General features: G+C 42.8%; 1 protein-coding gene across 7 annotated transcripts in view; it reads right to left on the bottom strand.

Annotated features, from left to right (window-relative positions):
• The window catches only part of LOC145351748 (teneurin-2-like), a 1559410-nt gene that overhangs the window by 30864 nt on the left and 1502492 nt on the right, over positions 1 to 26054 (bottom strand). For all 7 annotated transcript variants that reach the window (XM_080201351.1, XM_080201350.1, XM_080201352.1 and 4 more), the window contains 3 exons: positions 12124 to 12267; positions 8848 to 9097; positions 5455 to 5475 (listed from right to left, as the gene is read on the bottom strand). In XM_080201351.1, coding sequence (XP_080057477.1) covers positions 5455 to 5475; positions 8848 to 9097; positions 12124 to 12267 — 415 coding nt within the window. The remainder of the gene's footprint in view (positions 1 to 5454; positions 5476 to 8847; positions 9098 to 12123; positions 12268 to 26054) is intronic.

Genomic DNA, 26054 nt, shown 5'->3' with positions numbered 1-26054 from the left:
AATAGATTCTGATATTCTGGTTCTGTTTATGGTTGTGCATTTGAAACGCAAAATTCTTTTTCCGATCAGTCTCCAATATGCACCATGGGTGGGATTTAACGGCGCCATCTGTTGCAGTCACAAATCCTATAATGACAGCTAAATCTTTTAAGAGGCCAAAAAGAGGATTTGCACTGGTGAGATTTTAGAAGTCTAACAACACCAGGTTTTAGTCCAACCGATTTATTTGATAGTAAACTCACAAGCTTTCGAGGGGACTCTCCATTCACCTGACGAAGAGGGAGTCCCCTCGAAAGCTAGTGAGTTTACAATCAAATAAATCGGTTGGACTAAAACCTGGTGTTGTCAGACGTTTTACTGTGTTTACCCCAGTCCAACGCCGGCACATCCACATCGAGATTTTAGAATACAGTCTTCCCGGTCCCTCCTCCAATGACACGATGAGATTCATGCCCAGGAAGGACGCAAACCTGATTTCCATATATTTAATGCGATATCATACACTTTGCAGGCTTATAGTCGCTCTTTCCATCCTCAACAAATCTTCACATCCACCAGCTGTGACACCAGCGTGAATTACTCTTGCTTTTTAAAAACTGAAACCAGGCACCATGACCTCCGAGAGTGAAGAAGGAGGTGAACATCACTGTTTCCACTGAGCACCAGGGCTTCCAGGGCCTCGGAGGCTATTGGGCAGCCCTTGGAGCTCAATGTGGGTGGGATCAGAGGTTTGGGAAGGGAGCATGGGGGGGGTGAGGTCAGCTGTCGGGTTTCAATGTTGTTACTTGCGGGGGTGGGGGGGTGGTAGCAATATCATGGTCAGTGTTCGTAGTCTTGGAGTTGGCTCTCTGTGCTGTGTGAGCACACTGTCTGTGGCATGGGAGTCTGGAGCCGGGATATCTGGCATTAGGGTGGGTGCTGGAGGGCCACCTGCCAGCCTGCGGGTAGATTGTTGACCTTATTTCCTCCATGGCATCAAGCATATAGGCGAGGCCCCCCTTCTGCGAAGTGGGGAGCTGGCTCCTTCACTATCATCCTTCTGGCTTGATTGTGGAGCTGTTTAAATGTGGTGCCCCTCCAATGGAACTGTTCAGGCAGGTGGGCAAATCAGACGTGGGGTGGTTTTCACATGGGGAAATCTTTTTCTTTCAAGACGCCGAAAAAATTGCCATCTGGATTGCACAGCCGAAACTGACACTTCGCCAAATTTTGGGAAAATTTCACTCTATTAGCCCCTTTCTAACATTTCAAATTGAACGCATTCAGCTCCCTGGTCGCTCATCTTTATTAGTTTTCCAATAATCACAGAGGTTTTGTTGCCTTTACTATGCTTATGCACAACAAAACTGTTGAAAGCTGGCTGTAAAAGATATATCATGATGAAAAAAACCCCTCAATTTTGCTAACCACTTGTGCTTTGCTCAAGGAATCCAAGGAAATACTTGCCTTGTAACTCAATGCTAGCCACTTATAATCCCTTATAGTTTTGATATCTGGGTTGATTTATTGAGGGACAAACGTGATTTTTTAAATAAAACCCAAACTATAACTTACGTGCATGAAAACTTAACTTCATAAGAGCATATGCCACTAAAAGGTAGATTTAAAAGATTGAACAATGTGATGAGTTCAATAAAGGACTACAAAGGATGTCATCACATCATAAGAAAGATAATAACTTTATGATAAATGCTATCAATGTTACATTCTGCTAACAGTAAATCTATATCCTCAGATGATGTCCCTGTACATCCTTTTTTTTTTATTAAGAATAGGATTACATTTTAACATTCCTGTTTGCAGCGTTCCTCCATGTAACCTTGGAAATAGACCCATCAATTTTTCCTCACCAATTATCCTTGATCTTCCTTTACATTTCCAAGAATAACTGAAGCTTTGTTGGAGTGGGATTCACGGAGAACAATCACCCTCTCTGTCTGCTACCTTGCTCAATCGGCTGTTATTATGGAATATTTCTGAACTTATTGTGAAATTCAGCAGCCTAGTTAATCACAAGCAATTCAAAACCTGGTCCTTAAGCAGCCAATATCCATATTTCCCCACATCAGGTGTGGATTGTAGGACATGCAGGAAACTTGCCTAATTTTTCACTCTCTAATCTAGGGCTGTTAAAGGGAATTGTAGCTCTCCTTGTGCCTGGGTTGAGACTATCCAGCTCAAAAGTATTAGGAAACTTTGCTGGTTAGCATAGCTCACCTTGTAGAAACTTTGCTTTTGTTAAGAACATACATCTTGGGGATCTCACTTGTTAAGAACATACATAATGGGGATCTCACTGGTAGTTCTCATTCATGGTCCTGGAAAATCTAACTGTTTTACACATTAATCATAGATAATTGAACTACACAGTGAGAAGGAGGCCATTTGGCCCATCAAATCTGCACCAACCACAATCCTACCCAGGCCGTATCCCCATAACCACATGCATTTACTCTAACTAGTCCACTTGACACTAAGGGGCAATTTAGCATGACCAATCCACCTAACTCTCACATCTTTGGACAGTGGGAGGAAACCAGAGCACCCAGAGGAAACCCTTGCAGAAATGGGGAGAATGTGCAAACTTCACATAGACAGTGACCATAGGCCGGAATTGAACCCAGGTAGCAGTGCTTACCACTGTGCCACCATGCTGCCCACAGATCACAGACAGTTTTGTGCATTCTAATCTTGGAGCAGTATTCAGTAACACATGAACATCAATATTAAAGTGGGTAGATAGACAGTTAAATCAGCAGACTTATCAGCCAATGTCTCACTCTAATCTTACTAATCATGATTTTTGCTTGAACTAACAAGAGGGACAACTGCCGAGATCCGGAAGAGAATGGGAAGGGCTGCAGAAATGAAGAGGTGGGATTGTGCTTGTTAAAAAGGCAGACCAGATTCTAAAGAGGTTGTCAGAGTCATATTGCTATTTGAACAATTGGCTGGCACTGTATACCATTTTGGCTCAACAAAGTGGAGACTTGCAGCAACAACTTGTATTCTAGAATTTATATCAAGAAATTTTTATGTGGGCTTGTAGGCAGGCTTACCATGGGTGGCAAATGGTTATAGTTTACAGAATTGGTATTTACTAATCCTGATAAAAAAAAATAGGAATATGAGAAGAAAATGAGAGAAGGAGATTAGGATACATGGCTTAAGTAGGAAGAAACATCAGGACAGACTGGAGTGGGCAAAGAGCTTGCTTTTGTGTTGAACATTCTATAGTTCTAGATGTATTTAAGTATGGAAAATTTAGTGGAACACATGGTGAAATGGGAAGACAAAGATATCTGGCCCAGCTAATTATGAGAGCTCATGCTCATGCTTCTCTTAACACAGGAAGAAAGGACAACCTTTTTTAACGTAATGTTCTTCAGTTAGAAAAAGGCCAGAACTTGGTTCCACATGTATATATGGATAAAAGTTGTTCAAGAAAGATAGGAAAGGAATAAAAGGAATGATTAATGAGTAACAATGCAGGGGAGAGGGAATGTCCCAAGGGGGTTAAGAACAGAATGTATTTGGTTTGAGTTAAGAAATTAAAGAAGTATACTGCAGGGTGCATTCTATAGGCCAGCAACTAGTGAGAAAAATATATAGGAACAAACTTGCAATGTAATTGCAGTGGGGAACAAGAAGATAAAGTAGTTATAAGGTGAACATTACACCATTACTATTCCAATTAATATTAAGATAATGAAGGGCAGGGAGGGACAAGACTTTTTAGACTGTGTTATAGAGAATTTTCTACAGCAGTATTTTTCTGGTCCAATGAGGAAGGAATCAATGCTGAATCTGTTTCGGGGGAATGAGGCGAGTCAAGTTGGTCGAGTGTCAGTACAGTTAGGGGACAGCAACAGGAGTATCATTTGGTTTAGGTTAGCTATGGAAAAGGACAAGCAGCAATCCAAAGTAAGGGATGGGCAACATCAATGAAGCGAGAATGGATCTAGCCCAGTTAAGTTTGAATCAAACTTTGGCAGGCAAAGTGGAACGGAACAATGGGACGTATTTAAAGAGTACTTGTTCAGGCGCAGTCAAGTTACAGTCTCCTGAGGGGCAAAAATAGAGCAAACGTATCCAGAGCTCTTAGGATGACAGAAGTAATTGGGGGTAGGATGAAGCAGAAAAAGAGTGGAAATGGCTGATGTCAGCTGGATTGCATTAAGAACCAGACTCAATGTAGAAGATTCAATGGAGAAATGAAATAAAAACAAATCAGAGAAGCAAAGGAAATATATGAAAACAGACGAGCAGCAAACATAAAATGGAATCCAAGCTCTTCTTTTGACACGTAATTATTAAAAAAAAGTATGAGGCAGACTGGCATCAATTATAAACTTAAAACAGATTTATGCATGAAAGCGGGTGGCATAGTTGAGGTACTAAATGAATACTTTGCATCTATCTTTATCAAGAAAGAAGGTGCTGCCCAAGACATATGAAAGAGGAGGCAGGGGTGGCATGGTCACACAGTGGTTAACACTGCTGCCTCACTGTGCCAGGGACCTGGGTTCAATTCCTGGCTTGGGTCACTGCCTGTGAGGAGACTGCATGATCTCCCCATATCTGCATGGGTTTGCTTCAGTTTCCTCCCACAGTCCAAAAGATGTGCTGATTACGTGCATTAGTCATGCTAAATTCTTCTTCAGTGTAACCAAACAGACGGTTTGAAGAGAAAAGTAAATTGAAGGGCTTACAGGAAAGGGTGGGAGAGTGGGTCTGAATGAGTTACATTTACAAAGAGCTGGCATAGATAGATTGGACCAAGTGGTCTCACTGTGTACTGTAACCATTCTATGATTCAGATACTTCAATTCAGATGTAGCCAATGGCTTATTCATAAAGAGCATATGCAAAAGCAAAATCCAACTGACACGTAGTGACTTTCCACAAACAGCAATGGAATAAGTGACCAGATAACCTTTTTTGTGGCTTTGATTGATGAGGAAAAGCTGGTCAAAGACACTAGAGAACTTCCCCTTTTGAATACACTGTGGCACCTTTCACAGCCAGCTGAGAGGCTAGGTGAGGCTTCATTTTGGAATTTTCCTCAAAAAGCAACTGTGTTCCTCAATACTACAAAGACTGACTTGTCTGGGTTATCCAAAGGCTTGGTACAATATTGAAGTTACAAAGACATGAATGTAATTGTTCTTCATGGAGAATTTGTCTTTGCTTTTTCCCTCCTAACATCCTAGAAAAATTGGGTGCTATCAATATAGCCCTGAAGTTGATCCATTTTCCTCTAGTTTTTCCATGATAAACTATAAACCATGTACGAGGGAGTAACCTACAAACAACTACTAATCATGTGATAGTGCCTATCATTGATAACACTGATTAACAGAGTTACCTTTGTTTACAGCATGTTAAGCAGTAACAGGAGAAAAAAAGAGACAAGATTTTCTTGAAGAAGGTATGTTAAAGCGATTGGCTTACCTATGTCTAAAATCTTTATTTCTTTGTGGAAAGACAGCAAAAGAAAAAGAGGAACAGGCAAAAATTATCCAAGAAATACATTGTTGCATCATTAATTTGTTAAACACCGATTGATGAAACTGTTCAAATGAAATTGTAGAGGTTCGTACATTGAATGTTTTAACTGTATCATTCACACTTTCCTACTGTGCTGTTAATATTACCATCGTAACATCGAAGAGGTTAGAGCCACCTGGCTCAGTAAGTCAACCTGTCAACATGATCTTTTCGCCCCCAAGAGATGCAAATAGTAATAATGAATTGAAATATTAATGTTGTGAATTTTAGATTGTTCTAACACTCAACACTGACATGCTTGAGCTGCTAAGAGCAGCGAGTGAAATAAAAATAAATAGAATTAAAACAGAAATTACCCAACACTGATAACCACCAAATCTGTTTCCTCTCAAATAGAGTATCAGAAAACATTTAATTCATATATTGGCATTCAGCTCAATGCCTCGGCTGATAAGCTCATACAGTCTCTGAGCAGAGCAGGGTTCAAATAAGTGTAGGCATTCTCGCTGTGACATACAATATCTCATATTCAAAATCACATGCATAGGGCTTTCTTTATTCTGCAGAATTCTAACTCCCTCTGAGTTTGAACTTAAAAGATTTATGACTGCTTATATCTGCACAAACTATTAGCTTAAGTTATAAATCTCAGGCACGTTTTTGGTAAACATGACACTCGATTTAACATTATTTTTGGAGCCAAGGTGAGGATGTCAGTTAAGCTAGAAGTGATGAGCCAAGACGGCCTCATTTGAAGAAAGGAGGAGGAAATTCTCTAACCAGGGTACTGGGAAACATGTAATTCCAATTGATTTTGCTGACAACTTATTATTACACCTCCCTTTTGCGTCTCTCTGCTCCACAGAATGACATCTGCCAAGCACAAGAGCTGAAGTTTCACTCCATGACTTCTGCCAATGATGCCCTTTGGCCGCCTGCTAGGAGCGGTTTGAGTGTGGCACCAGATGAGAATGAAATTTCACTTTCCCCTCACTTCCTGCAGGGAGGCACCTGGCCCCAAACAGCATCAACCCCACCGGCATTGTGGAAATCGTAAAAAACTGGCTCAGGGTGATTCGCAGGATTCTTGGAATCTGCATCCTATACTCTGGAGCATAATGCATTGACTCGCCAATGCGTTGTATCACCACATTACACACTTCTCTTCAGAGACAGTTAAATCGACAGAATCCAGCAGATCTTCCCAATACTTGTCAGGACTAAAAGAGGGGTGTAGTTAATGGGGAATAATTGTGCTTTGATCTGCCAAAAGGAATTTCACCCAACTAGCAGGACCCCCGAAGGAGGAAATACTTGAGTTACTTTTGACCAGTACAGTATTTCACAAAACTAGAAAAGTAAAGGGAATATAGGGAAAGACAGGCAACATGAATGCCTGAGTCAATGTAAATGTACAGAATAATTCCAAAACTGGGGGAAAGGCAAAATACTGTGGATGCTGGAATATGAAACAAAAACAGAAAATGCTGGAGAAACTTGGCAGGTCTGACAGCATTTGTGGAGAGAGAATACAGCCTACGTTTTGAGTCTGGATGATCTTTCATCAGATACAATAATCCATCAAAATAGTTCACATTATATCAAAAGCTGTGAAAACATATGACAGTTTAACACCATCAATGCATCTTGGCCAAACCTTGGCCGCAAACTCTGACCTCGTCAGCAGTTGAGAGTCTCCAGTGCTGCTGCTGTGAATGGAGGCTTGGCTGAGTGTCAAATTCTCCCTTCTTGCTGGCAGTGGTGTATGAGACTGGGGAATTCTGGCCTTTGTGTTTACAGTAGCTTTTAACATAGGGCTGGTTTTTATGTGGACCCACCAGGTGTATTTCTGATGGTGGGGAATGCATGCAGAATAGGTCGATTGGCCAACCCATCATCTTCCTTGCCCTCCCCACCTCCCCCAGAATACAAGTGTTAAAATTGGCAGCCTGCCCACCATAGATAAATAAAAAAATTAAGGGTTATTTAGGCTTGTTAACAAACCTATTGATCCAAATAATACGCTGCCCATGCGGAAGTACAGTTTGTGTGAGCAGTTGGTCAGGACTGGTAAGGCCATTTTTCAATGCCAATATGGACAAAGCCTGTGGACGGGTTGGGGGTCTTTCTCTTATTTAGGGGGTGTCCTACATTCATCAGGGGCATTGCCCCTTGATGTCAAAATCCCATCCTGCTGTGGAGCCTACCTAACTTTGGTGCTAGTTAGTACACAATGACAAGTGCAATATCTGTACCATCCATTAATGCATTTCAGGGTACATCTTTTATAAATAAACAAATAAAGAGGAAGGAGGAGTGTTAATGAGTTCCTCTGGCTGTTTTGTTTTGATAGCAATGGGTCTCAGGATGGACTGTAAAGGACATTAAGCTTCTATAATTGAATTTTGTCACTTGAGCTGCAGTAAGATAGATCTGAATTTTAGAAGTTGCAGGAAAATATCACACCCATTTATTTCCTACTTAAATTACTTTCATTTCCCAAGAGGGGGCTATTTGATAGGCCCCTTTCTATAGCTCTGAATACAGTTTTATGACTGAAGAATTACAGTGGGAATTGAAAGAAAAGTGCTCTTGTCATATCAGAAGGTGATTTTCTGTGTGCAATGTGACTTATCAGCTTCTTCCTTTGAAATTTTGAAAGGATGGATGAGCTACTAGTTTATAATTCTGCAATAAAGCGTCCATTATATTCGAACTTTTAGATGGATTGGCTTTTGAACAGCTCATAAACTTACTGCTATAGAAAAGCACAACGTAATGGAAAATCAGTGAGCTTTCTAAAAATTATATAGAATCAAATACAGCTTACGCATTTCAACGTCATACACAACTGCTGCTGGAGGAGGGTGGAGGGAGTATTAATCTGTGCTCCACAGTACCAATTATTTTAAATAACTACCATTCGTATTTGATTTGGGGCTACCAGCTAAGTGGGACCTGCTGTTCAAGCCAGATTCACAGGAATAACTGCTGAATGTTTATTTAGCTCATTTTTGGTCGAGGGTTTTCTTTGTGGGGTGGAGAGGGGGAAAAACTATATTCTTAAAAAAAAGATGAAAATTATGGGAGGTCCATGAGTTGGAAATCAGTGAGCTACTGTGAAAAAAAGAACTAATAGGGTAATGTTAAAGAAGAAATAGCAATAGCAATTTTAACAAGTATCAAGGCAATATGTAATGAATGCTGAGCTTTTCCTTCAGTGTTCAGCTTATATCCCAGATACAATCAATAGAAATTTCAGTCACAGCGCTCCAGCCAATAATGCAGCAGATTAGAAACCTCCAGGTGACAGGGATTTATTACCAAGTCTCCTACCTAAGCTCCAGGATACTGGTGACATTTTTGGCAGGAAAAACACGTCTGATAAAGTTGAAATCTCCAATGTACAGACTGCCATCAATGCCAACAGCCAAGGCCACAGGGGCCAGCAGCTTGTTCCCGTCAGCAAGGCCATTGCAACTGGGGCAGGAGATACTGCGTCTGCGTCCATTTCCCATGATGCTGTTGATCACCGCTGGCTGCTGGGATAGAAACTGGTTTTCACCATTTCCTTTGTGCAGGACACCTGGCGAGGAGAGTGAAAGAGGGGTGAGCATTAACATTCTACATCGAACATTTATCTAAATAGAATGCATGACAGCCACCGTCAGAATGCCAGAGACTGACAGGATTCACTGCTAAATACGTTTCCAAAATGAGGGGGGAATTGGGGTGAATTATAGGTTGAATCTTTGTATAATTTCTATGCTTAAAGCTGTGTCCCTTTGTTCTAGTCTCACCTACAAGAGGAAACATCCTCCTGGTATACACTCTATTGAGTCTCCTCAGGATCTTGTATGTTTCAATAAGATCACCTCTCATTCTTCAAAGCCCCAATGGTTGAAGTCATTATGTTACATTTCAGCTTCATTTGAAGCAATTTTTTAAAGGGGCATTCGGCCTTTTGGCTAAGATGCAAATGAGATCAAGCCTTGGAGGAGGAGCTACACCTACTCCAATCAGCTTGGATCATGTAGATCAAGCCCAAGACAGGAAGTGAGAGCCCTGTCTTGTCAGCTTGGATCGGGAATGTCCCAACTCGTTGGGACTCTGAATTGGATTTAATTTGACTTGATTGGATTGGAATAAAGTTTTTAAAAAAAGCCCCAATAAGTATAGGCCCAACTTGTTTTACTTCCTTAAATAAAAGTGCCACATGTGCCATTTTCAATCCATTGGGACTCTTTCTGAATCAAAGGAGTTCTGGATGATGTGTGAGATTCTCTGGCTACGCGCGTCCCAAAACTGGAGAGTCCCGCCCAAGATCAATGGACCTTTGCGTGGTTTGTCCTCCGCCGCCCTCTACAATTCCTGTGGCAGGCAGGACGGGAGAACTCTCACCCGTCTCTGCAGTCACTCTTTTTAAGACCCAAGGATGCTGGCCATCAGTTCCTGGGGATTTGTCAGTCTTAAGACCTAATAGATTTTTCAGTATCTTTTCCCTGGTGATGGTAATTGTTTTAAGTTTGTCTTTTACCTCCTGATTTCAAGTTACTCTGGGAAGCTTTCTATGTTTCCAAAAGTGAAGATGAACACCAAGTTTCCATTCTAATGCTTCTGCTCCTTCCTTGTTTTCCATTATTGATTCCTGAGACACACTTTAGTTATTTTGTTCCCTATTTAACTACTTGTAGAAACACATCATCTGTTTATATATTTCTAAATATAAAAACAGATAATACGGATGGCACAGTAGCACAATGGTTAGCACTGCTGCTTCACAGCTCCAGGGACCTGGGTTCGATTCTTGGCTTGGGTCACTGTCTGTGTGTAGTTTGCACATTCTCCTCATGTCTGTGTGGGTTTCCTCTGGGTGCTCCAGTTTCCTAGCACAGTCCAAAGATGTGCGCGTTAGGTTGATTGGCCATGCTAAAATTGTCCCTTAGTGTCCTGAGATGCGTAGGTTAGAAGGATTAACAGGTAAATATGTAGGGGTATGGGGGTCGGGCCTGGGTAGGGTTGTGGCTGGTGCAGACTTGATGGGCCAAATAGCCTCTTTCTGCACTGTAGGGTTTCTACGATTCTATGAACTAGCTCGCTCCTCTTTATCATTTTTGCTGGTTCTTAAAATCTGTCCAATCTTCTGATCTAGCACCAATTTTTGGCAATTTTTCAGTGTTTCTTTCAATTTGCTACAATCCTCAACTTTCTTGTATATCCATGGATGATTCATCCTTTGAAAAGGATCTTTCTTTCTCACTGGCATAGAACTTTGTGGTGAGTTATTAAACATGTTATTAAAAGTCTGCAACTAAGTTCTACTGCCCTACATTTTAACCGAGTATTTAAGTTCACCTGAAGTCAGCTTTGCCTTCACACCTTTGTTTAGGTTTAGAATATTAGAAAACCTATCATGTTATTGTTGTTGCCTCGAGGTTCCTTCACTGTGAGGTTACTAATTAACACCATCTCATTATACATTAACTAGGAAGTCCGATAGATAAGTAAGGCAGACCCCGGTCAGACAGCGGGGTGTGGGAACAGAGTCAGTGCAGAATGTCATCCTGCAGGGGCAGCCCTTATCACCACGGGGCCTTGCATCGGAGAAATGTTGCCAAATCAGGAGGAATCCCAGTCGACAAGAAAGTTGCCAGTCATATCCATGGCAGCTTGCCAACATGGTGTAAGTCCCCACCGCCACTGTTACAATAATTGGCCCCTTCAGGACACAATTGGCTGAAGGATGGGAAGGCTGATCTCAACCTTTCCCAGTCCTGACTTCAATGCAAGGAGTTAGGAAGGTGACAGATTTTCCACCCAAGGTTTCCCTTCTCTGGTTCTATACTACAAGGAGATTGACAGAGGTTGTTTTTTCCTAAAATCACGTTAATGAACTCAGAAAGACTATTGCTCCCTGACTGGGGACAAGTTGGCCAGCTGTTTTAAGTCTCTGCTAAGAGGAAGGAGAGAGGATGAAGACATTTCTTTACATAGAAGATGGTTGGTGCACAGAATGCTTTGCCACAGAAACAGTTGCGGTCGAGACCATGACATTTTCTCAGAGAACGGTGGGTTAAATAATTGAAGCAGAAGATGGTACAGGACTATGGGGAAATTTCAGTACAGTGGGCAGGATTTCACCCTCCCCCCCACACAAACCTAAACCTAACCCACCCCAACATGGGATATTTTCAGGTGGTGGAGGCAGCTAGCTATTGGTGGTGAAATTTTCTGACCTTGCCAATGGCTACTGGGTTCTGAGCGCCATAGAACCTCCACCACCAGGGGAAGCATAGTGGGAAGCGGGTCCCCAACAGTAGGACTGGAAGATCCCACCAGTGGGAAGGGCCACAAACGTTTGGGCAGTGGGAATCATTTTGAACAGCTACTGGAAAGTTAGGACAGACTGGATGAGTTGAAATCACCTCCTCTTGTGCTGAAAATGTTCATGATGTTCTTCTCAAAAAATAACCGTGTCTGTCATATGAACTTAAAATAGTTGTGAAATCTGTCAGAATCCAGATTAAATTGTCATAGCATAACAGGTATTTGAAATGATAGTGCATTAGAAGAAATTTAACAGAGTAAGTGACTAGGAATTGGCCAACCCACCACTTTTCACATTCAATGCATGGTGCTTATCCAGGGACCACCCCCCGAGGTTGGATGGATCCAGTTCATAGCCCTGTAACAGGGCAGTTCTCTTCTCCCACAGTATCAGATTTGGACAAGATTCATACTCATATCCAACCGACACTGGAAAAAAAAAGCAAAATAAATTTAAATGACAATATCTTTCATTTTCGTAATAATAATCATGCTTCAGGATTCACAGTACATTAATCCTCCTTTCTCTTCTCTCTTCGCGCTGTGATTCAATAAATCATGAGAAATCTGTATAAGATTACAATGGACAGTGTCGAGAAATGTGGATACATCCACACAGGTGGAATTTCCTCAAAAAAATGGCAGTGTTGTTTCTCTCCAGGGGCAGAATTTTTCCCCCAAAATTCTGAGTCACCACATCTGAAAACTGGAGGGAACGATCTTACCAAAAAAATTCCAAGTGCAAAATGAGTGTGAAAATGGGAGAAGATCGCGCCCATTTTTTGGACGAGCTCTCAGAAGCTATATTATGCCACTGAATAAAAGGAATAAGGCAAATTGTGATTCTTGCCAGTAGAGGGAGTGGATGGAGTCTATTCACATAAGGAAGCCAACTGATCACTACTAGAGGGTGACATTGCCCATTTGTCTGATCTCCCAGTGCTCTATGTCAAGAGTGCACTGGGAGATTGTCACTCTATCTTTCCCCAGGAAATTGCACCCCCTCAATTGCCCTCCTGATCATGACCCCACCGATTCCCCTCCCCCAGCTGATCACTGCCCCACTTCCCACCTTCCAGTCGATCACCACCCCGGTGATCCTCAATTGCAGAGTGTACAGCTCGCCATCCGCTGCCTCCCCTTAGGCCCTGCCCTTCCCATAGGGTCCATTCCCTCCCCTTAGGCTCTATCCCTTGGCACTTCCTGCAGCCTGATGAACAGTGCCAGGTTGCCTGGTGGGCAGTGCCAGGATGCCAAGCTTGCTATGCCAGGCACCAGACTGACAGTGCCAAATTAGCACAGCCAACATCAGAATGTCAGAGACTGATAGGCCCCAACAACCTGGGGGCCCCAATAACTTCCAGTCCCACCAGCAAGGCCATCATGTCAAGTCCCCGTTGATGGCGGCCATACATGATCCTTGGTGAGGACCTTTACCAGCGAGGCCATTAAGGATAAGTAAGCCTGGAGGATTCCATCCTAGGCTGACTACTAATATTTAAATTTCAATTTAAATATTAAAATCAATTACATCAACAATTCAGGGCTGGTATCATCGTGAAAAGCTCGAAACCGGGTGCAAACCCAACTATTCATCTTTCTTGCGATCTTATCGGCTCACAACGCCAAATGAGCGGCATGATGACCCAGTGAGATTGTCATGTGTGTGTGTGTGTGTGTGTGTGGGCATTAGTGAGTGAGTATGAACAAGAATGTGTGTAGTGAGCGGAAGTATGTGTGTGAGCAAGAATGTGTTGTGAGAGAGTGTAAGTGAGTGAATGAGTGAGAGTGTGTGTATGTGAGTGTGAGAGATTCTCGCTCACTCCTAGTCTCAGGGTTCACATTTGCCCAACACTCACACCAATTTGCACAGTGGGTGTGAGTGAAGGCGAGTGACTAAGTATCCTGAAACTGAGAATGAGCTAGAAAAACACAATTTGGCCCTTGCACACTTGAATGGTCATTTTTATTAATTACTCATTTCTAAAATGATTGATTTATTGCTTTGATGTTGCTTTATTTTGCTCGGCAAGTTGTCCATTTCTTGATACATCAACGTTTTATTGAAATCCATGTTTAATGTTGGGCAAAACAGGTTTTCGAAATTTGCTCATTGGCCCCATGAGTGAGACAAAAGAATTGACATGTGGTCCCTTGCATAGAAAGATGAGACAAGGCTGCTGCCCATAATTACCCAACGTGGTAAATACACAAGTGTTTGGGCATTTTTATAGATTCTAGGTAGCAATCAGGGGAAAAGGTGACTGTTCAGGTTAAGAGGATAATAAACACTACCAACATGGATTCTTCATGTCACAAAACATACACAATATAAGCCGATAATCTACAACTCTATGTAAGGCCGGAAAAGTCAATAAAATCCTTCATCCCTGATGAAAAGCCTTTTTCCAATGACAAATTTGGCTTTTAGATAATTTTGGAGTAGGCTTACAATACAATTATACCATAGGAAGCTATGACAGGTTAAGGGCTTATTCAAACATTCAAATTTTTCCTTTTTTTTGATTAGATGAGAATTTAATATACGGCATCAACTTGATTAAAATAAAGTTCAGAATTCCTAAGGGGAGCAATTTAACTTGACCTGTCTGGAGGTAATCAGGCTTTCATAAAAATTGCTACTTTATTTTCCAGCTTCTCAGCTACTTTGTACCAATCCAGATTTTGACCTGTTCTACTGAACAGAAGCAAAGGCTCTCTGCTGAAGCTGTACATCCCTTCTTTAAAAATTACAGACAGTGCCCTGACTGCAATTTAACAAAGGCCTGAATGAAGAAGCCTATTTGATGCTCCCACCAAGCTAAAGCTGGTCAGAGGAGTGAGAAATGAAAAGATCTTGAATGGTCAATTTTATAACTTGTGTAGCTACGGAGGAGCAGAGCTTTCCTAACTGTTTTTTCACTCAGAGGGTGGTGGGTGACTGGAATCGGCTGCTGTGGGTGGTGGTGGGGGCAAATTTGATAGGGTCTTTTAAGAGACTTCTGGATGAGTACATGGGGCTTAATAGGATTGAGGGTTTATAGGTAAACCTAGTAGGAAGGGTAATGATCGGCGCAACTTGTGGGCTGAAGGGCCTGTTTGTGCTGTAGTTTTTCTATGTTCTATGTTTAGGAGTACATGTTTCCACTTACAATCATTGCACCCATCTCTCCACCACTCACCTTACTCCAATTAGACCACCCTTTTCCTACACCTTGTCATGTTGGGAGGCGAGCTCTGGACCCAGCAGCAGATTCCCATCTGTCCCTAATAAGGCTTAACAGTGGTTAACAGTGGTCTGTTGAGCCCTGCTGCATAGCTGGACTCAGTGGGCTGAATGGGCTCCTTCTGCACTGTAGGAATCTGTCATTTTGTAGTTCCATCCTTCCTCTGTTCTCACGAAGGGTCATTATCGACCTGAAATGCTAATTTGGTTTCTCTCTGGAGGCTGCCTGACCAGCTGAATATTTCCAGCATTTTCTGTTTTCATCTCTCACTTCTAGAGTCTGTTGAATAGCAGCAGGAAGCTGAGAACAGAACCTGGCCCTCCCTTTATCCAACATCCAGAAATACACACTTACAGCAGCAATTGCTAGATAGCAGAACCCTTTCCCTTCATTAACCAGGTATTGCATTTCTAAAACTATTGCAGCTGAGATCAGCTGGGGGTTCAAGCTGGACACTTCTGAATGATGAAGGACAAATTTACTATCCTACTGGGGGAACCACATTAGTAGCATTTAACTGCACAGTCACAAACTACTTCTTAAATTTGACATCCTAATAGGGTGGCATGATGGCACAGTGGTTAGCGTTACTGCCTCACAGTGCCAGGGACCTGACTTTGATTCCTAGCTTGGGTCACTCTGTGTGCGGAGACTGCACATTTTCCCTGTGTCTGCGTGGTTTTCCTCTGGGTGCTCTGGTTTCCTCCCACAAGTCTGAAAAACTTGGTGGATTGGCCATGCTAAATTCTCCCTCAGTGTACCTGAACAGATGCTGGAGTGTGACGACTGGGGAATTTTCACAGGAACTTCATTGCAGTGTTAATGTAAACTTACTTATGGCACTAATAAATCAACTTTGCTGTTTATTGAACATGCACAACTAAATTTTCGAGGGTACTGACTTGGAAGAGGACAGGTTTCAAACAACAGGGAGATATCAAACTAAATATATATTACAGGACTTCAGCAGATCAGGAAGAATTTCTTTTTAATTCTTTCACAGTGATGTAGATATCACTGAGAAAGGCCAACATTTATTGTGGGCTGATGAGCGACAAATGGCACTTAACATGGACAAATGCAAGATAATGAGAACACAGAAGGGAAATAAACAGAATCAAGATAAACTGCATGGGGCCATTATTCACTTTGAGCACAGGCAACAAAAAAAATCCAACAGATGCTCATTGGCTGCATGTCAGTTGTGACTCAGTGAGTTGCACTAATTGGCTCTGAATCAAAAGGCTGAGAGTTCAAACCTAACTCCAGAGACTTGAGAGTATTATTTATCGTGATATTCCAGTGGAATTGCTGAGAGGAGATGCAACCTTGCAGATGAGATGTTAAACGGAGGTCTGGCCTGCCCTCCAAGATGGAATTAATGGAAAATATTTTCTCTTGGGGGCCAATATTCATCCCTCAAGAAAAAAATGTTCCGGCCATTATTCCATTGCTGTTGATAAAATTTCACGTGAACAAATTGGCTACCATGTTCCCTCATCACAACATGATCAGCAATGCAAAGTAAATAACTGGCAAAGCACCGGGATACCCCGAGATTGTGAAAGACGCTACGTGAATGCAAGTTGTTCTTTCTTTTGTGTTATACAAGGGAGTTTTTTTATGAGAACCTGCCAGGTTAGTCTGTATGCATGGCTGCCTTTGCAAAATTGGAACTGATGTTGAATGCTTGGGTAGGTAGGTCGCAGTAAAAAGATAAACAAAAGATCACATTCGAATCAACAGCAACAGAGCCAGGTGACATTGCTGAATTTCTCGCTCCTGCGTACTAGGAAATAAAAAACAGTTAAGTTATATTTTAGAGGAAAACATTAAATTCTCTTCCAGCACCACATGTGTGAGCAGCGAGGTAGTGCACAACCTGGTCCAGGAAAAGTGCCAAAGCACTTTTCGAGCCAGGTCTTCAGGAGGTACGGGTAGAATGGCGTGTGTGAATATTCTTGTTGATCTCCTCTCCTTTCCTAGGTGATAAGAAGCTGACCTCCAGGTCTTATTTCTCAGGGAGCACTGCCTGCCATCTGTGGTTCCTCTCGCACTGAGCAGGATTATTAACACAACAACACAATTGTCAGTCAGGCAAAACTAACCTGTCTCACAACATTCTAATCCTAGCTCACATGCCTGCTGCCATCACACTGCTATATAAACTGCAAACATTTTGTGAACCGGGTCCAAAATGAGGTTGAATACAACCAGAGGAAGCTATGTTTCTGGGAGTCCCAGAGACAGTCTTAATCACTGCACAAACACTATAGTGCTCGCAGCGATGTATAATATGTAAAATACATTTAATCAGCAAGCCTTCTCTTTGTTTTGCATTCTGGTCATCAGAGATATACAAGGGATGCGCAAGCACAAACTTTCTCTGAGAATTAATTCGTTTTGCAAAGATTAATGTGACACATTAATTGGAATGGTTGCACTCAGATACTTTCCAATGTTTATTTCATTATGGATCTGTGAAAGTAAACCATAATCTTCTGTTGCTCATTATTGGGAAAGTTGAAATCTTCTCTTTATTTCAGTTCCAATTCACTCACTGCACTGAAATTCCAGGGTTGTTTGCCAGGCTGGCAATGGCCTTCAAGTCCAGTCCTGGTAGGAGGAGGGCAGAGGGGAATATTGGATCATAGCCAGCAGGAGAATTGTGTACCTGTCGGGGTCATTCCTGCTTTCGCTGGCTCCAAATCAATTCAAGCCCAAAGATTTAACCTTTGCAGTGGCGGCCCTTGGTTCGAACACATCCACGTCAAGAAAGGCTAAGCACTGCAGACCTGACAACTGCTCCATTCAGGGATATCCAAGTGCCAACAAAGGTCCTAAATTAGACATTATGGCCCCTAATTAGCATATGAAAGGGGTCACCTGTTTCAGGAAGCCTACCCTGAATGCCTGAAAATAGTCTGACTCAATTTCAGTTTTCAATTTCCAAACTCGAAACATTGGCTCTGTTCTCTCTCCACAGAGGCTGTCAGACCTGCTGAGATTTTCCAGCATTTTCTGTCAGATTCCAGCACATGCAGTAATTTGCTTTTATCTTCAGGTTGGATGGGTTTTCTGTGTCTTTGAGGTACAGGATATTTGACAATAAATCGGGGACCAGTAACACACATTAAATGCCTGTATGACAGATGCATATAGGATCAGTTTCCACTTTTTGGCGTTAATCCTCAGGGTGAGTCGGACGTTTGTGGAGATGAAGATGGGAAAGAGATTTAAGGTGAGAGTCAGTACAGGAGAGACTCTGGAGATTATTTCTGTTCTCCAGGATAGTCCTGGAGTAGTGGATGGTTTTGGCAGCGAACAACATGGCTGGGTAGCAATTGGTACTCTGGCCAGGTCAGGGTGATGGATGGCTAAGCAAGTTATGTATAGATATGCCCAAGTGGCGAAATGGAAAAGGCAGGGATGTGGGACTGGCTAAATTGTTGACACAGGGAGAGCCAGCATGGACACAACGAGTTAACTGGCCCTCAGAAGGAAAAAAATAGTTTTCTCAATTTCCCTATTTTATTTGTGTCCCATTTTAAAGTATACAAAACCAATTCAGACCAGTATTCTCATTTCCTCATTTTACTGGTGTTTCTTTTTGAAGTATAGTAGACCAGTATTCTTATGTCCCTGTTTTACTGCTTTTTTTTACCCTTCCGGGCTTCCTCTAAGGTTGCAAGATTCCAAACACTGGTCCCTCTGACTGAAAGAATGAAGGTGAATGTCATACTGGGGGAAATGTCTGATTTTGGTAAAGATGATAAGTGTAAAGATGGTAAAGATTGTTTTATAAGGATGAAAGCGTGATGGCTGGAGGTGTGGGAATGACTGGGCAGACTAATGACTGCAGAAGTATTGTGGTGAATGAAAGATTAAAGATTAGAGAGTCGGGAGGTTGAAAGTTTTTGCCAAGGTGAATGCAGAAAGAGGAGAGTTCAAAAGGGGTGAGGGGAGGATGGTGAGGAATACAAGGTTATAAATGGCCTGGTTACTTATCAAGACAATCACCGGAATTTTACCTGCCCCGGGAATCGGAATGGGCGAGGGGTGAAGCATGGGAAGGTCTGCTAACCCCAGGCAGGATTTTATGATTTTGGGACGAGCCAGGCCATAAAATCCTACCCAATGGAAGTAGAAAGGCCTTGAGGTTTGCTTAGGTTGAAGGGGTGGTGGTGAATATGAGTAGGAAAGTTTATATCGAGGAAGGTATTTGGAAAATGCAGGAAGGCAGCAAATTCAGAAGTAAGATTGAAACCATTGACAATAAGGAGTCCTGGTGCAGAAGTTGAGAGGAAAATAGGGTGGATTTCTTAGAGATAAACAAATGTTGTTGCTTGAAGGGGTGACAGCCAAAAAGAGCTCTGAGCATTGTAAAAGAGAAGTGACAGGATTGAAACAAAATGAGGTGCCAGATAAGCAGAAATAGAGACCCAACTGCACCCTTGTTCAAAAAAAAAGGCATAACGATAAGTCCAGCAACTACAGGCCAGTCAGTTTGACTTTGGTGCCAGGGAAACAATATCTAGAAACAATAATTTGGGGCAAAATAAATAGTCACATGGACAAATGTGATTAATTCAGGAAGGCCAGCAAGGATTTATTAAGGGAAAATCATGTTTAACTAACTTGCTGGAGTTTTTTGAAGAGGTAACAGAGATGGTTGATGAAGGCCATGCTGTTTTTGGTGTGTGCACATGAACTTCCAAAATACATTTGATACAGTGCGGGGAGAAGGCGGGGAAATGGAGCTAGGTGGAATGCTCAGTTGGAGAGCAGATACAGGCATGATGGGCCAAATGGCCTCCTTCTACACTGTAATGGTGCTCTGATTCTGTGAGGTGTGACTTGGTGGTAGGAAACAGGAGTTGAGGCTGGAGATCTGCCAGGCTTGTATAGGAGCAAGTTTGAGGGGCTATTTGAATATTGAACAGGGGCTATTTAGTTTATTATATTTCTGTATTTACCTCCTTATGGAAAGGTTCTTATTGTGAGACAGCAGACACTTTATAGGGTTCTTAGCCTGTGGCAAGCAGGCTCCCTGACCTCTGATGGGGAGTTGTAAAATCTCGGGGTGGTCGAGCTTGCTGCACCTTTTCTACCAGAAAGTAACCTATGGATATCAACAGGAGAGTGGGGAGACTGCAACACATATCTCCTCCCTCATTTCCATCCTCAATATATTAATCAAGCAATCAGCAAAATAGCTCTCTGAAAAGAGATTGCCACTTTGTACAGAACAGAGAGATATTGTGTTGTGGATTTCTGTTGGCTAGTCAGTACATTCATGTACTGTAGTTCACACTTCAACAACCAGCAAAACTGTGTGTCTGCAAGGAGGTGGGCAAAAAGCTAAAGGATATAGCTAATATTTATGATCACTGGAACCGCTGCTCCTGTGGTAGCTGTTCAGTATTCCTGGAGTAGGTGGCGTAGCTGTGAAATTGGCTTCCTGAAAATCCAGATCCTCATGGTGGTAAAACCTTCCCAAAACCATTGCCTGTTAATTGTACTGGGACGTGTAGATCTGCTGAATGATGTGGTGATGTGAGTACGGGCATGTGGCCACAGAGCATCTCTCATGCAACCCGAGCTGCTCGATATTAATCCATTGTTCCCAATCTTCAAAAGCAATTCAGGGAATGTCTACTCAGCAGTTCTGTTCTCCAACTTCAAATCAACTGAACCTGTGTTTATCACTGAACCACTTCTTTTAATTTAGTCTACTGTGTTTCCTGCTCACAATATGATCTCCCCGACACTGGAGGGACTCGTGGACGACCAACTTTGTGGAACACATTCGCTCAGTCCGTCTAATCTACACCTAACCTTTCCACCCTCGCCATTTCAGTTCGCCATCTTGTTCTCATGCTCACATTTCTGTCCTCAGCCTGCTACCAGTTTTCAGCAAAGTCCAATGCAAGCTGGAAGAACAGTACCTCATCTTCTGACTGGGCACTTTATAGCCCCCTGGACTCCGCATTGTATTTAGCAACTTCAGACTATGGACTGTATTCTCCATTTTGATTTCTGTCTTTCCCAAGTGCCAGCCTATATCTGGTCCTCATGCTTTTGCTTTCAGACTGTGCTGACCTCTTTCTCTGTTATGAACACATTCTGCTATTTTGCTTTCAGGCTGTACTGACCTATATTCTGTAGCTAACACCTGCACCAGACCAATATCTTTAAACTATCATTACCATTCCCTTTGCCACATAATCTCTCCTGCCCTCCAACCAATCCCTGACCTTCTACTTTGCTCCACTTGCTCTGGGCCTTTCTTCAAACCTGTAAAACCCATTACATTTCAAACTCACTCCACTTTAAAAGAATGTTGAATCAGTTTTTCTCTCCTCAGATGCTGCCAGTTCGGCTGAGTTTTTCCACCACTTTCTAGTTTCATTTTAGTTTACTAGTCCGGAGTGAAATTGGTGCATTTGAGTTCAGCAAACAATGAAATACACAGACCCAACCACCACCACCCTCTTGCCAGTACGACCATTGCAAAGACCTAACTATCAATTATCTTACCCTCCCACCCTCCCCACCCTTGCCAATCTTGCCTCTTCCTCTGCTGCCCTACCCAATGATGTGGGTATGCCGGCATTGGACTGGCGTAAACACAGTAAAAAGTCTGACAACACCAGGTTTTAGTCCAACCTATTTATTTGATAATATACTCACAAGCTTTCGAGGGGACTGCCTCTTTGTCAGGTGAATGGAGAGTTCTGGCCTCAGACAGAGCATATAAAGCACAGACAGTTTAGAGATTACTGATTAAAATGCGAATCCTTACACCTAACCTGCTGTTCAAGACCTGAAGTGGCTGATAATGTGAGTGGAAGGAGCACTGATCACAGTTTAAAGAGATGTGTATTGTCTCCAGACAGTACAGTAAGTGAGGTTTTGCAAACCCAGGCAAGTCACGGGGGTTACAGATAGTGCGACAGGGATCTTGGGTTCATGTCGCACTATCTGTAACCCCCGTGACTTGCCTGGGTTTGCAAAACCTCACTTACTGTACTGTCTGGAGACAATACACATCTCTTTAAACTGTGATCAGTGCTCCTTCCACTCACATTATCAGCCACTTCAGGTCTTGAACAGCAGGTTAGGTGTAAGGATTCGCATTTTAATCAGTAATCTCTAAACTGTCTGTGCTTTATATGCTCTGTCTGAGGCCAGAACTCTCCATTCACCTGACGAAGAGGCAGTCCCCTCGAAAGCTTGTGAGTATATTATCAAATAAATAGGTTGGACTAAAACCTGGTGTTGTCAGACTTTTTACTGGCCCTACCCAATGCCACTGAGTTGAACAAAAGCAAAATTTCGCCTCAGATCCAAAGATTGAACATCCTCGCTTGGTGCATGCCACCTTTTAGCTGGCAGGAAACAGGAGGCACAAGCTGCCTGTGCGCCACTGGCTTAATCTTGCAGGTAGGACTTAATTTGGCGACATCCCTATTTAAAGAGTAGGCAAACGCATGTTACAGAGGTTCCCATCGCCAGGAGTCATCTGCCGCTGACTGAATTTCTCCAACTCAACCCAACAAGAGGAAACCCAGATTCCAGCACCCACCTCCTCCCCAACAGAGTTCATTCTGAAGTTGGTAACTGAGTTGGAAACAACCAATATCCAGATTCCAGAGTTAATGAATCAAGTTCACAGCAAATCAATAATTTTACAAGTTTCTTTACACAAATTGCCCTTTCCTGGCAGTCAACATTATTATCCTCGTAAGAATGGGAAAAATGTCAAGGACTACCGAATTTAACCAGTTTCATCTTTGCCGCCTATGGAGCAGAAATTCAAGTCATACACGCAGGCTTCTGGTTCGAGTTGCCAGACCAGCGGTCTGCGCAGGCCACCAATCAGGCACCCTGACGTAGCTCACCAGTAGGGGCTTTGGGAACTTTGGCTGGCTCTGATGCCAAGGTGGGCCACAGCTAAATCCAGCTGCAGGGGGAGAGGGGATACTGTTGGAGGGTAGGTGGGTGGCAGGGGAGGTGGTTGGGGGGGGTGGTGGGGTTGGTGGTGGGGAGCTGTGGATTGGAAAGTGACATGCTTCAGTCTGGACCCAGAGAGATAGTATTCTAGTGGGGTGGAGTTAAGATTAGTACACCTGATCCTTCTGCCTCCAAGAGAATGAAACTATTTGAATGGTTGGCTTATCTTTTTCGGTGGACAGCCTTCAGTGTTCCATTTAAGAACAGGCATGTACGTGGTGAAGGAAAGCATCATTTTGATACAGATAACAACAAAATACAACTCACTATATCCCTGAAGAGCTGCAAACACCAGGGTGAAGCATGGTGGGGTGGCACAATGGCTAGCACTGTGGCCTCGCAGCATCAGAGACCCGGATCTGATTCCCGGCTCGGGTCACTGTCTGTGCGGAGTCTGCATGTTCTCCCCATGCCTGCGTGGGTTTGTTTCGGGTGCTCTGGTTTCCTCCCACAGTCCAAAAGAAGTGCTGACTAGGTGCACTGGTCATGCCAAGTTCTCCCTCAGTGTCATCTGAACAGGCACCGGAGTGTGGTGACTAGGGCATTTTCACAGTAACTTCGTTGCAGTGTCAATGTAAGCCTACTTGTGAGTAATAAATAAACTTTAAGAACTATAAATAAACTTGAAACGCGCCACAGGAAGTGACCATTTGCTCATCATGTTTGCACTGTGGGCTTATAACCAACATTGCAACCCCAATTTTCACACTGAGGTAAGCAACTCTGCATGCTGAGAAGCTTCTAACTGGCTCATCAAGAACCTGCACCCTGAAATTCCAATTCCTAACTTAAACCTTCCATTCAAGAATGGATAGAATCAGGTGAAATTCCACCCCCCAACTCCCCCCTCCCCCCCAACCCCCACTCCCCCACCCCCCCACCCACCAACCATTTGCACAACCTTTATTTTCTTTCAAGTTTATTCCCCCGTAGCATTTCAAAGCGGCTGCTAACTTAGCAGGCTGAAGGTGGCAGTATGGGCTTCAGCTTCAGCCGCTCCTTCTGTCAAAATCAAAGTGAGAGGGAGAATACTGATTTTCATCTATTCTTCACCTAACTAAGCTGACCTTTGTCTGCAGATACGCTGAAGGGGACGTAAGATTGATCTGGCAGCTGAAGAATGCACTGAGCAGGTGTGTGTGTGTGTGTGTGTGTGTGTGTGTGTGTGTGTGTGTGTGTGTGTGTGTGTGTGTGTGTGTGTGTGTGTGTGTATTGTGGGGAAAAGCATCATTTTGATAAATATGGCAACAAAATAGACTTGCAGCTGAATTTATTATTAAATTGCAGCCAGTTAGAAATTTAATTCTGAGCCAATAATCTCATTTTAGTAGCTATTATCCCCCCCAAAACTAACCCTTAATCCCAACAGCCCATTAACACAAAGAGCTAAGTGGCCTTCAATTAAGTGAAAGGTTAACACTGACATGTTGTTGTAGATAAAGCATTAATAGGTTGACTTCTATGGATTTTTGCGGATTTTTTTGTTTCAGCGGTGAGCTCTTTCGACATTATGAAAAGAAACTGACGGGAATCTGAATCTGAGTGAAGAGGAATTAGAACACGCAGTTAAAGCATGGGAAAAAAAAGACTTGCATTTTTCCTTTCATGACCTTGAAATGTCTCAACGTGTTTTGTTGATAACGAAGCCCCTGTTTGTATGGGGTTTGCATGTTCTCCCTGTGTCTGAGTGGGTTTCCTCCCAGAAACCAGACCAAAGATAGGTGGGTTAGGTGGATTGGCCATGCTAAATTGCCCTTTATTGTCAGGGGGATTAGCAGGAGTTACAAGGATAGGGTCTGGGTGGGATTGTTGTCAGTGCAGTCTCAATGGGCTGAATGGCCCCCTCCTGCACTGTAGGGATTCTATTATTCTATGATTCTAAGTATAGTTGCTGTTGAAGTAATACAGGAAACCCAGCAGCCAGTTTATGTAGACCGAGATGCCACAAACACCAATATGCTGACAATCAGAAAAACAGCTTTCCTTTTTTAAGCAATGTTGGTTGAGGGATAAATATTGGCCAGAACACAGGGGAGAACTCTACTGTTTCTCTTCAAAAAGGGTTTATGGGGAGCAGGCGAGAAAGTGGAACTGATCCACTTCAGATCAGCCATGATCTTATTGAATGACGGGGCAGGCTCGAAGGGCTAGATGGCCTACTCCTGCTCCTACTTCTCACAAAAAAAACTATTAAAAAAATGTTGTGAGTTTTTTTAATGTCACCTGACGGGGCTGACTCGGTTTAATATCATTGGAAAGGTGGTACTTCAGGCAATGATACACTCCTTCCACACTAAACTGGTCTTTATACATGTTATAGAGTCATAAAGTCATAAAAATTTACAGCATAGAAACAGGCCCTTTGGCCCAACTTGTCCATGCCGCCCTTTTTTATAAACCACTAAGCCAGTCTCAATTGCCCAAGTTTGGCCAATATCCCTCTATACCCATCTTAGCCTTGTAAATGTCTAAACGCTTTTTGAAAGACAAAACTGCACCCGCCTCTCCTACTACCTCTGGCAGCTTGTTCCAGACACTCACCACCCTCTGTGTGAAAAAACTGCCTCTCTGGACACTTTCGTATCTCTCCCCTCTCGCCTTAAACCTATGCCCTTTTAGTTTTAGACTCTTCTACCTCTGGGAAAAGATATTGACTATCTAGCTGATTTATTATGCCCCTCATTATTTTATAGACCTCTATAAGATCACCCCTCAGCTTCCTACACTCCAGAGAAAGAAGTCCCAGTCTATCCAGCCACTCCTTGTAACTCAAAACCATCAAGTCCCATAGAACATAGAACATTACAGCGCAGTACAGGCCCTTCAGCCCTTGACGTTGCGCCGACCAGTGGGACCAACCTAATGACCCTCGAACCTAAACTATTCCAATGTTATCCATATGCCTATCCACTAACCATTTGAATGCCCTTAAAGTTGGGAAAGTCCCGGTAGTATCCTCTTAAATCTTTTCTG

The sequence above is a fragment of the Carcharhinus amblyrhynchos genome, chromosome 13 (genome assembly GCF_965287045.1).
Source record: "Carcharhinus amblyrhynchos chromosome 13, sCarAmb.v2.hapA, whole genome shotgun sequence".
NCBI classification, from domain to species: Eukaryota; Metazoa; Chordata; class Chondrichthyes; order Carcharhiniformes; family Carcharhinidae; genus Carcharhinus; species Carcharhinus amblyrhynchos.
This window is presented reverse-complemented; position numbering and strand designations above follow the sequence as displayed.